The sequence below is a fragment of the Scomber scombrus genome, chromosome 10 (genome assembly GCF_963691925.1).
Source record: "Scomber scombrus chromosome 10, fScoSco1.1, whole genome shotgun sequence".
Lineage (NCBI taxonomy): Eukaryota > Metazoa > Chordata > Actinopteri > Scombriformes > Scombridae > Scomber > Scomber scombrus.
Window position 1 is genome coordinate 11,668,735 of NC_084979.1, and position 12,925 is coordinate 11,681,659.

The 12,925-nt window shown below is 38.4% G+C and overlaps 1 protein-coding gene across 2 annotated transcripts in view; it reads left to right on the forward strand.

The window, feature by feature from the left end:
* The first annotated feature begins 2,670 nt into the window (after positions 1-2,670).
* The window catches only part of acot7 (acyl-CoA thioesterase 7), a 54,954-nt gene continuing 44,699 nt past the window's right edge, over positions 2,671-12,925 (forward strand). Inside the window, exons 1-4 of one of the 2 annotated variants that reach the window (XM_062427259.1) lie at positions 2,671-2,804; positions 3,736-3,882; positions 10,779-10,896; positions 12,533-12,710. In XM_062427259.1, the coding sequence (XP_062283243.1) occupies positions 3,833-3,882; positions 10,779-10,896; positions 12,533-12,710 (346 nt within the window). In that variant the 5' untranslated portion in view covers positions 2,671-2,804; positions 3,736-3,832. Of the gene's footprint in view, positions 2,805-3,626; positions 3,883-10,778; positions 10,897-12,532; positions 12,711-12,925 lie in introns of those variants that run through there. The other variant, XM_062427260.1, reaches the window with a different exon arrangement.

The following is a 12,925-nucleotide window of genomic DNA, read 5'->3' on the forward strand; positions in this document are numbered from 1 at the left end:
ACTTCTCGAGTTTAAGTCGCCGGGTCTGACACAAACCTGTGAAAAGACTGTAAAGTGTAATATATGTAGGCAACATGTTGACATAGCATCACTTTTAAATATTCACAGTGATTTACTACTTTGTTTCCGTTGATGAAAATCCAGATTTAATTGTTAAATCGTATCAGTTGAGTATTATATACTTACGTTTTGCGCACTAGTCTGTTGTCCTGTATACGTTGACAAGTTTAGACAGTCGTATTTTTTTTTAAAATCTGCATGTATGTATAGGCGTCGGTAAATATTTAGTCTTCTTTGAGGACTGAGTGATAAAGGGCCATTGAAACAGCCCTGTAAGACCCAACGGGTCAGTATGTATGAATTTGCATAGAATTCAGTGTCCAGAATCTGTGCAAATGAACTTTGTTGACACATAATGTGTCACTGTAAGTACCTCTGTGGGGATGTGTTTTAATTTTGCTATTTACAGCAAATGATGTATATATGTTATATAAAAAAAAATAAACTGCGATGTCGTGGTTAGCTCTGGTGTTGTCTTTTCTGTACACTTCATGGTCATTTGTAAGAAAATTCATCTTAACCCATTTAGACATGAAAGGTTAGATAACCTATTGAGAGGCAAATAAAGGCCTCACACATAAAACAGCATGTGCTTTTTTTTAAACTAACGGGAAAGAAAAAGGAGTTTACAACCAGTCTCTCAAAACTATGCACACAACATTCAGTGGTAATATAGACAACAAATTACTAAAATGCAACAGAAAAAAACTAGGAAATGCGTTGAGGCTGGGGTTGAGCCGTTTCAGTTTAAAATAGTGGAAGTACACATCTTTGGTAGCATGAAAACTAAAGACAGCCTCACCAGACTGAACAGCTAATATGATGCATTTACATAAAGTACAAAACGCCTCTCTGTTAATGAGTAAAAACCTGGATGACACATCTGTCGAGCAGATTCAACACAAAAAATCGTTGGAGGATGTTGGGGTCAAACACGCCTACATCAGGCAGTAATAAGTACTGCCTCAGTTGATGTTGTTGGAATAAATACGGTCTCTGCTGCCCTCTTACGGCGATTGTGGGCATCAACGTGGTTTGGTGTCTATTTCTGTTGAGCAAACATGACTTTCCTATTTACCTCCGAGAGGCACCATGTTGTGATGTCTGATGTTACTCTACATTATCCTATATATTTATTGCTGACATTTAAAATCAAATTATGTAGCCTATTATTGAGTTTATATAGTGACTGAGATCGTAATATCTCCTACGGATAGTCTGGTTCCAGGAATATCTCTGACTCAATGGTTTGCCTACAGGACAGATAAGCAAAGGGGAAGATCCAGTCCAATCTTTTATTATGGAATATATTACACTGGGTTACCTGATAGAAGAAACAGGATAACAAATGAAATGAATCTAGACATAATAATTCATAATTTCAATCATTTTAATCCAACAAGGGTAATTTAACTTCAAACACAGTTACGATGTAACCTTAGAAATGAAGAAATAACTTTACCTTGACTGAAACCTTATCAGTAATCTACAACAAATAAATCATAAACAACTAAAGCTGTTATAAATGCATTTTAAACTAGATGAAACGTACATATCGTATAGTACACAGATCAAACTATTGGAGGCATGAATCATACACATGAGGGCAGACAGCTGCTTTGTTCTCTAAAGTTGAGAACGATGCTGAGGCTCCACCAATCCAGGAAGCAGTGAGGCATGTGGAGGACGGTTGGAGTGGGAGGGGATTTTCCACTGCCTTGCCTTAGCGCAACTCGCGGATTCTTCCTTGGTTGGTGCTCCGCTTTAAACCCTCCTGGATATCCGATGTGTCTGCCGGTGTTCTGTCGATTTCTGCTGCTTTGTCGAAAATTGCTACCGCCGCATAAACCGATAGGTCTGTCTATTGATTCACGCTACCTATCAAAAATGCTACTTTATGGTTGTCTACCTCTGTATATCAAATAAAGGCATAATGTAGTAATAAATAATAAAGTGTTTTCTTCTCTCATTTGTCTAATGTACAAAAAGTGTAATGAAATGTATGTCATGGGTAGTGTATTTTGATGGATCAAATACTTAGCATCAAAAAATGCTCCCTCTACTCAACTCATTCAAGTAAGACTACTCATGACCTCACTGCCACTGTAGGATGAATGGCTGCATATTTAGACATATCTCTTTAACATTTTTTAATTAATATTGCAGGGGTAGCATATTTTGATAGTCCAATAACATCCTATCAAATAATTCTCCCGCTACTCAATGCATTCATAAAATACCAATATGCTAAACCACATACTACATCCAGAGTCCAGGGCTCCAGCACAGTTCTTCCCAGTTTTCTTTTTTTTATGATTTATTTTAAATAGTCAAAATTTTTCAAACATGTAAAACTTAAGATGGACATTTAGACTGAGGAGCCGCAAAAAATTATGGCCGTGGAAATGAAACTTGGGAAATCGGCTCTGCGCATGCGCAGAACCACAAAGTAGCAGTTCTCGACGGGTAGAAGAAATCGACAGAACACCGGTCTGAGGAGCGAGGAGGAAGAAGTGTGCGCACTCATCAGAGCAAATAGCTCCGTGCGCGGTACTAACAGTGAGGTCGTAAATCCCTTGACCACGTTAAACCAACCTCCGGTCTTCAAGCATTCTCCACAACGACAATACTCTTCATTCATCCGGATTGCTGTGACAATAGTGTCATCAGTTTATCACACACACCGGCCATTCATTCAACCCCAGAAGGGAAAAACCCGGCCTGTATCACTGACTGACGGATTTGTGAGTAGCAAAACTGACTAACGTTTGTTGTTTGTTTTGTTTTATTTTTTCTTCTTGAAAACTATTTTGGTTGCTACTTTATGTACTGAACTGATTTTTAAATTTTGAATTTTGAATTTAAATGTTCTCTATCTTTGAAATTGAACTGAGTGAGGAAGAAAACCCGTGGTGGAGTTTTGAGTTGGACTATTTTTTTTTCTGTTTGTGAACTATGGGATTTTATGAAATCTGTGAATGTAAGTAATTGCTTGCTTTTACAATAAAGTTGTGAGTTTTGAATTTATGGTCATTCAACGAAAAGGGTATTTACAGTAAAATGTCTTCACCCTGGTGTGATGTTTGATTTAGATAAACTCTTTTTGAAAGTGACAAACTACAAAAGTGACTCCTCTTAAATGCCAGGAGAGAAACGTAGCTGACATCCAAACAAAATAAAGAAGACCAAAGATCTCTAAAAGTCAAACTGTCACAATCTGACATAAATCATAAGATAGGCAGCGCACTGATGAATGAATTTGACTTCACGGATAATGATTTACACACTGTTACATACAACACAGTTATTAAATGTATTTCCCCTAATGACATACAGTTAACTTGATGAACACAAAATTAATACATGTTAGTGTTGAGTTTTGACTTTCACGTGTTTTAATCAATGTAATTTAACCGAAGACCACGGCCACTGAAACCACGCCCTCTCTGACTCCTCTGTGCTGGGTTTCACCCCCTCTCATCCGGTCACCCTGCACCGGCCCCTTTATCTAAACCAAGTGTCTGTGTGACTTAGATTGTAATAGCCTATAAACACAGCCCGTTTTGAGCCGTTTTCAATACATTAATTATATTTGCAAAACAAATAAGCTGCATTACACCTTGTTTGTGTTTGTATCTGAACCCATTCAACAACACACATGACTCATTTTTCTAGGAAACTGTGACCAGAGCAGCCGGCGGACACTGAAGGAGTCAGATATCCCCTCACACCGCACAGGACCACATTCACAGGAAAGCTCATCGTCATCATCATGTCGGTAACGCGGGCTCCGGAGACGGCATCCTCCCTTCAGTTATGCAGGTAGGACGTTTATTAGGAGACGTTAACACATGTGCGAGCAACCCTTCATATGAAAAAAAACGTGCTGCTGCTGATCGACAAATGACGAGCGCAGCGGTCCTCACCGGATGATAACCCAGATAATCCGCTTCCCGCCCCGCGTTAACACACAGCACACTGCGGTCTGTGCACACTGTTTACTGCTGGCGCTGATGTTTAATTGTGACTGGTTTCTGATCAATCAAACGGGATGTTTCCAGGTTATTTAGCCTGTGAGCTCCCGGCAGAGATGCAGACTGTTTATGTCGCATGTCGTAGTCTGTGTGATGACCTCAACGCGGCAAACACCGGCAGGGCGCGTTAAAACTACCAAGGACACGTTAAGGTCGCCGTCATTATACTGAAACTCTAATAAAAGTTTTATTTTACAGTGTAGGCTTCAGTAATTTGGCTCCTGGAAACATTACCTACGTAAGGACTGTGACGTATTAGGTGCGTAATCGAGCCCTTTATTTATTTATCCCAAGAATAAATAGCAGAGGAGGGGTGCAGGAAGCTGTGTGTGATACAGCATTAACGTTACTGCTACCCATTAAAATACCTTTGCAATGAATAGGCTTCATTTCCCAGTTGCACGCAGGGGGTGTTGTACTTGTGCTCGTCGATAGATGGAGTCATATAGCTCTGTCACAGTACAACAGCTCTGCTTGACAAACAGCTTTACCCCTCACAAACTGGTGCACACTGTTTCAAGCCTGTTTTAAAACAGCTGTCAGGTGTCCATATGAACAGTGAAAGAGGTTTTTCTTCACTGTAATCATTCCTCATGTTCATATTGACCTATGTCCTTCAAATGTGCTTTCAATCTAAATGTTGGGGTCCAAAATCCACAATGTCCACACAGTTATTTTGTGTAGCAATGCATTTAAAAGTCTATCTGAAGCTTAAATGAGACTTCAGCAGTTGGAGTTAGTCATATCAAGTGGATATCTGCCTCACTTATAGTCGTTTTAGCATCAAATTCTCTATGTGTTTCCTCAGACAGTGTTTCCATGTTGAGCTGCGGTTAAAATATAGTAATAAAAAGAGGGACCTTGGCACTAAAAAGACAGTAACATTGAAAGATGTGTACTTGATTTGACTCATTTGGACTGAAGCTTTATATTAGCTTCAGATGCACAAAGGAAGGACTGTAGATTTTGGTCCCCATCACTTCCATTGTAAGTGCATTATGAATGGATCTTTTGATGGCCAGTCTGAACAGGAGGAATAATTATAGCAAGAAAAACTGATTAATGCTGAAATATCCAAGAGTCAAGCTAAAGGACACAATCACAGTACAGAGCTTCCAAACAGGAGGGTGAGGATGATTCGCTTCAGCTGACACTAACAACATGGACTTAGAAGTATGCAGATGGGCCAGCTATGCCAAAACTGCGTGGAGATCATGTGCCGTGCGTGTAAAGTATAAAGAAAAACGCTTGAGTGTATGCAACACAGTCTTTGTGTGTTTGCATGCATGCGTGTGTGTATTAATGAATGAGAGATGGGTAGATTGATGGTGGGTCAGGGATGTAGGCTCAGGGTGCTGGTCTGGTACAGTAGGACTGTGTGGGGGTGGGGTTGATGGATGGAGGTTGAGGGGGGAGTTGACAGCTGGTAACAGTCAGCCACCTCGTCACTGTGGTGCGTGCTGTGTGTGTTGTACTGTAAATCTGGACTTAATGTCATTTAGACTAATCTGTACTGTCTCTTGTCTTAAAATTGACTTGGACTTGACTAAAGGGGTTTCAGCTGTGCACGCCAGTTACTTTCAAAAATGTTCAGTCTGCTTATAGGATAATTCCTGTTTATTTCAACCTGGGGTATTTCCAGTAAATGTGGCCATTGTGGTGGTCTTGCCAACTTTGCAGTAGCCAGCGACAATATAGAGATTTTGGGAGACAAGGACTCACTCTAAACAATGTATACTGGGGCAAGCTGCACAAACCTACAGTTTTCCAAATAAACATGATTCTTACATGAATAATTTTAAACACGTGTCTGAGCCACACTGAAAGTAAACACAGAAACTAGCTGCTGTAATGACTAACTGCTCAGGGATCCGCATAAAGAATAACCTGACAACCCTGCATATACATCTGCCCATGATAGGAATGTTGCACTCAAATAGTGTTATGATTTTAATGGGGCTCAAATATTAAATTATTTGTCCAGCAACATAACTCATATTAGAGTATGTATACTAAAATGGAAGTAGTCCTTGACAACAGATGTCAAATAGAATTATTATTGTTATTAATCTTAATTATTATTTTGTGAGTGTATAAAGTTATTTAAGGTTAAGTGACTGAGATCCAAACACAAGAAAAAAAAAAACAATTTAACTTTGGATGACATACATATTTATTACTAATACTTCAGCTACAAGTACACTACTACATTTTAATAACAAGACACAAGAGGGAAAGAGGAAACTGGCACACAAGGCTATGGCCAGTGAATGATTGAAATGCATGCAGAGTTATCTTTTAAAGCTGGTATGAGAGACCTGATGAACAGAGAGATGTTACTTAAGATGCAGCGAGACAAGGTACAACAGCTTAGTTCTGAATTGGCAGTTGAAGTTACTAATCATGAAAGCACCAGAGTTAAATAAGTTTATGAAGGTTTTGTAGGAATAGTTGCTTGCTCTCTCGAGTGGCATCTCACAGAGAATGGAGTTCAATGTGCTGGGTGAGAAGTGGAGGTCTAGATCTTGTAACAAAGAGTAAATTGGAAGAGAGCTCCTGGTTTTGGCTTTTCTAGTTTTGATTCTTAACTCCTGAGTCTGAGATTAAGCAAAGAGCAGGCACTCCCCTGGCATGGCAAAATGCAAGAAGACAGACAAAAGCAAGAAAAATGCCAAATAGCAAAAGCCTGGTTTCTCAGATAAGAGATCATTTAAAGTTTCAGTCCAGAAGATGCACCCTGACCAATTACAGGGAGTCCTGGGGGGGGGGCAGTGTCAGTCCCCTCCAGTTCACGGATAGGCGAGTTCAAGTCTTTAATACTGTTACTCTTTCGTTCAAAATCGTTAGTCTTATAACATTTGCATGATTTGTAATTTTGCATATGTGATAGTAGCTTTACCATTTTTAGAGTGGAGCAATCAGAGTGTTATATGATGTTAGTGGAATTATGTTAGTGGTACACTTCAGTGGAATAAAAATCTAACGAAGGCAAAAACTGTTATATATGCACAACCCACATACACACACACACATACACACACACACACTAATACACTGTATTAATTGTCCTTAAACAAAATACAAACTATATTTTAGAGTTCATGCACTTATGCTGGTTTGTGCAGTGATCAGTTCTTCGGTCAGTTATTGAAGTCTTGAAAATTAGCGTTCACAGTGGGATTAAAGTTGGTGCCAGCTAGTGTGACTGTCTCTTTGAAATGAGTTATCATAGCCACTGGTGGGGGGTGTTTATCAAAGTTTTGCTAACAGTTTATATTGGGTGTGAATTGACCTTTCCATCTTGCTGGTTTTTGTAGATCTTGAAGGGTCAAAGGGAGCTTGAGTCAGCGGTCCGGTTTAGTGGCTATGTAGGAGAAAAGGCTTCTTCTTATCTGATCGTTTCTGTTTGCAGGATGTTGTAAATATCACTGATTAGCCAGCTCTCCTGGGGCGTTGAAGAAAAAGCTGCATTGACCCTACCTTTTTAGGGCTGACATTTAACAGCAGATGAGAGGTTGAGACATTTTCAACCAATGAAATGTTGATTTCTGTAAATTTGGTGTCAATATTAACAAAATAAACAAGCACGTCCACAAACAGTATGTGAGAAACATCACTCACCTGGTTATCTCCTTACACCAGACATTCTTCTTTCTTTCGTACTTTTAGTTCTTTACTCCAGCACCTGGTTAAAGTTCTTGTTTCAACTTTTTTTTATTACCCCAAAGGATAATTTATCACTGTGTATCAGTCCGTGCAAACATAATACATATGTATTATTAAGGTGTGTGTTTCAGGTTTGTGTATATACAGTGTTTGACAAATACCTGTATTACCTGGCAATGTAAGATTGCATGGTATATTGTACAGGTGGGGCAGTTAAATCAGAGTCCACTCCTGCAGTCTGTTCTTTGTTCTTTGCTGTGTTCTGCGAGAAACATAATGGCACCAAGGGGTCCTTTTCTGAAGCTATTTCAAGGTTTGCGCTACCATTCACAAACCTGGTAAGTGTTTTTTGTCAACATGCAGTAGGATTTATTTTGATTTTGGTTTATGCATTTCTATTACGCTAATATGTGTTTTAAGTATTTTCATGGTGTGGCTGGTCCAGATGCATGCCGTTTAATCTAACTCATGTCAATTGAGTGCTACAACTTCAAAACCAACACACTAGGCAGTAAAATATATTGATTAGATATACCATAATTGCATAAAACATATATGATCATTTAAATTGAAATATTTTCTGCATCAACCACTTTTATACCCACTTCTCTTCTTAATCATCCATCTGTAGTTGGGTAATTTTATCTCATACTTCAATGGTAAATGACTGTTGGTTGTGAGTGCCAGACCATATGGGGAACTGCTGATCATCCGCATTTTAGAAGATATGTGAACAGGATTTAAAAGACCAAAGTAGGCATTCGGTCCTGGCATATTTCTTCACTTCTAAATCAATTCTTGAAACAACACTGCAACACTGGTGTCCTTTCAGTTCCCCTTCACAAGAAGTATGGGTGTAACCGTGCTTTTGCCCCTGTTAGTCTCTTCGTCTGTCTGCCAGTGGGATATTTCTATATGAACAAATTTGATATAAGATGAACAGACAGGTGTTTGTCTACATTTTCACTGTTGTTATAATTATAAAATGTCTTAGCTGTTGTTGAATAAAAAAGACATGAAGATACAGTATGTATATAAGATATATTCAGAAGTTAAGCAATTCAGGCAGAGTTTCTGAAAGAGAACGCACATTCTAACTGAAAAGAAACAATGTTTAACTGTCTTTAAGTCTGTTTCACATTTGCCTCAGGGCTTTTTGGCAAACATTTTCCTGTCTGAGATATTTCCTACTCTGCCTGACAGCTGTGACACACTAACCTTAGTGTGAAAACAACAGATGTTATTGGTCAATTGTTGTCTATCAGTGGATCAGTGGGTGAGTTGAGATCCAGTTAGACCAGTCGTGATGCCTAACCATAATGCTATGTGATGTCACTCACAGTAGAAATGCCATGGCCAAAAATCTCAGAGGATGTGACTGTAGAGATCATTCAGAAGTGAAGTGGGTTAGAGAGTAAGACTGAGAGCCAGGGTGTAAAGATGCGTTGCTTTAGGCCTCGGAGCAGCAAGGCAGTAGATGAAGTGGATAAGACAAAAGCAGTGGTGGAGAATCACCAGGCGAGTCAAAGTCGGCAAGTCAGCAGAGATGTCAGGGCTGATGTCAGCAGGTACACACACACACACACACACACACACACACACACACACACACACACACACACACACACACACACACACACACACACACACACACACACACACACACACTCACACACACACACACACACACACACACACACACACACACACACACACACACACACACACACACACATGCTCTGTCTGGTTCCCTCTCTATCTCGCACACTTGTACACAATAACACATACTGAGTGGCTTCAGTTCATTACAAAATTACTAAAAATGCTTTGAATATTTAATGCTACCTTTTGTGAAACTTTTTAATTGTTGACATTGTCTGAGAGGTGTTGATTCAACTCTTGGCATTTTTTAGGCTGTTGTATTGGATTACAATATGTTATAAGCTCTTAATAACATTTTGCTTCCCATATGTAAATTAAGTTGAGAAACTATTAGAATATCTTAACAATGTATACAAAGGCCTCTTAAGCATATCATAAAGGTAAACCGACCCCTCTCCGACACTATACGTTTCACAAAGGTAGTAGTTATTACACTGCTTTTGTACTGGACTGTATTGCAGTGAATAGGAGTTTCTCATTTTCTGGTTCATCTGTATAATTACAAGTGTTCCTCTTTCAGTGCTTGTGCTCTGTTCTGACCGTTACTTGGTATTGCAACTGTAAAATTCCCCACACATGTAAATACAACTGTGACTCAGACTGTTCATTCATAAAAACAAGGAAGATTTGTAAAATGAAAGAAGCTGTAATCTTCAGATGGTAAACATTACAGTCAGTTCTTGGGAAGTTGATCTTGTAAATTTAAGGGATTGCTAATGACACCAAGGTGTTGCTTTTCTTGCTTTTTACTTTGCGCACATGTCTGTAAAAGTTTACCATCTGAGTCATACTTTGTAGATCTCAGTGCAATGGTGCAGAGTGGTTTGACATTTGTGTGTTTGTGACCTCCGAGTATGTAAACAGATTGGAATGTAACCAGTAAGACTAGTTTAACCCACGCAATGAAACATTTTAAACAGCTGATGCATGAGACAATGTACTGCACAACATGTAAGGCAGTCCTTCTAATGCAAGAGTGAGCATCTAGGAGCACATCGCCGCAGATATGTTCCCTGATAGTTCACTTAGATGGAATGCAGCTCAAATTATTTCCCGTTAGTGTGTTACTATAATTAAGGCCTTTTGTCAACAAGCAATGTCAGATTCTTTTCTGTTGTTTTTTTAATTGCTATGTTCCAACAAACAGCCTTTCATACATTAGCATCTGAAAAATTTGAAATAAAATATGTAAAAGGGAAAACTACTTTTTAGTTTCTACCAGTCAGCTGTGCTGCCCAGGTTTTCATATTTATCTATTGACTGTATTGTTTACACCAAGATGCCAAGAAATCATATAATACAAGATGTGGTTATTTATTACAAGACGCTAATGCTAACTAATATTCTCTACTGCAGGCTCATGCGCCCAGATGATGCCAACATTGTAGGCAACGTCCACGGTGGCATCATCCTCAAGATGATCGAGGAAGCTGGATGCATCGTCGGCACGCGACACTGTAACACACAGAATGGGGTGAGAGTATAATATACATTCAGACCCTACTTTAAACTATTTCATGATACATTTAAAAATATATATATATATATATATATATATATATTTATTGTATTCCTGATAACTATTTTATTCTATTTTTTGTGTAAATAAAGACTTTTTTTTTTTTTAAACTTTATTGCCATTCATAAACTGCTGTACATAACAAAATCACCTTGAGTTTGGCTTCATTCCACACATATAGACTACATACAAATGAAATAACTTGCATAGGGTCAAAATAGACACCATAGGTCCATACTTCACATAAACAATGACAGTCTTAACCAAGATAGAGAATAACAGGTGTCCATCTCCTTTGCTTTCCTTCTCATTTTCTTAGTTTTACCTTTCACCTGGTGAACTATACTTGGCTCTTGTCTTGCATAATTTGATTGTCATCTCATCTGATGAACATTCTGATCATAATCTGATCTAATGCCCCACATTTCAGTGTGTGCCACTGCTCAGAGACAACAACAAGACATTAATGTGCACAAACCTATTTGCTTCTACTACAGTACATACCTGCCTCATAAAGACAAACTATTTTTTATAAAGAATTAATATACTTATAGGTAGCATATTTTTAAAAATAATCTAAACCATTAAAGTCAAATTCAGTTAAGAAATGATTATGATAATTTAAAATAATTTCTTCATATTATAATACACTGTGTACTGTTTATTTATGCACATATTCTCCTGTTTTTCATATCAAATTCAATTTCTGTTGTTTATTTTTAGTGGTAATGTGATGGTTCATGTTGATGGATGTTTCAGTGCCATCACAGTAGCACCCTTTAACTAATATTATCATATAAGACAGGTAAACTCAAATAACTAATCAACCTGTGGACAGTTTTAAACAGTTATTCCATCAAGTTAAAAGGCTCCGTGTGAACCCGGAAAATGTAGAATCACAGAGGATAATCAGTTGTATTTTGTCTCCTCATAAGTTGTCTTTTCTGTTATAATAACATCTACATTTATTCTGACCCTGCCCATCTTGCAATAGTTGCACTGATTTTTCAAGTGTACAGCAGATTTATCTTTTACAGACATCATGGTACCTTTAAACTTGTCTGATTAGAGTCGCCATGCTGTGTGTGGTGGTTGCCCCCCCCCCCCCCCCCGCTCCTGGTTTTCTCCTAACACTTAGTTTTAATTATTTTTTAAGCATTCAAGCATTAATTAACAGTTTTAATTATCCTTCCCTCTTCTCGTCTGCCTTTGTCTTATATCATCTGGCACTAATTGATACTTTTCTGCCTATACAGTTGTACAAATCATTAACCCTAGTAGGACTAAACAGGGGGGATACCATGTTTTCTCAATGGGCAGTAAATAAAAAAAAGTAGATTTAGCCAGTACAAAATTACAACAGTACACCAGTGATGGATTTACGGGGTTAATCAGTACTGATTCTGATATATATTACTCTAAACCTAATTTCCAGTAGAGAGCAGTTTAATAAAAATACAAAAGTTTTGCCAATGAGTACTCATTCATCATCACTAGATCTTGTTGGAAGTCAATGTTTTACTTAACGCCACTTTAAAAAGTATTCTGTACATTTCTCTTTGATGTTGAGTATATATGACATTTGTTTTAGATGTCCTGTACTCCTCTACAGGACCGCTGTTTGGCAGCTCTGGTTCGGGTGGAGAAGACAGAGTTCCTGTGCCCCGTGTTCATTGGCGAGGTCGCTCATGTCACCGCTGACATCACGTACACCTCCAAGCACTCACTGGAGGTGCAGGTCAAAGTCATGGCTGAGAACATCCTCACAGGTGACTCATTTTAATGTTGGCATTTGATACATTTATAACAGATGGTTTTCTTGAAAGTATTAGATGATACGTTTATATGAGTAATAAATTGAAATTTAAACCTCGAGGCAAATTATCAAGCTTCTTTTTGTTTAGAAGTAGTGATTTTGGTTGAACCTACTTTCTCACCTTTCATCAGTGTTCACCTTTAGCCTCATTCTCACCTGCATCACTGC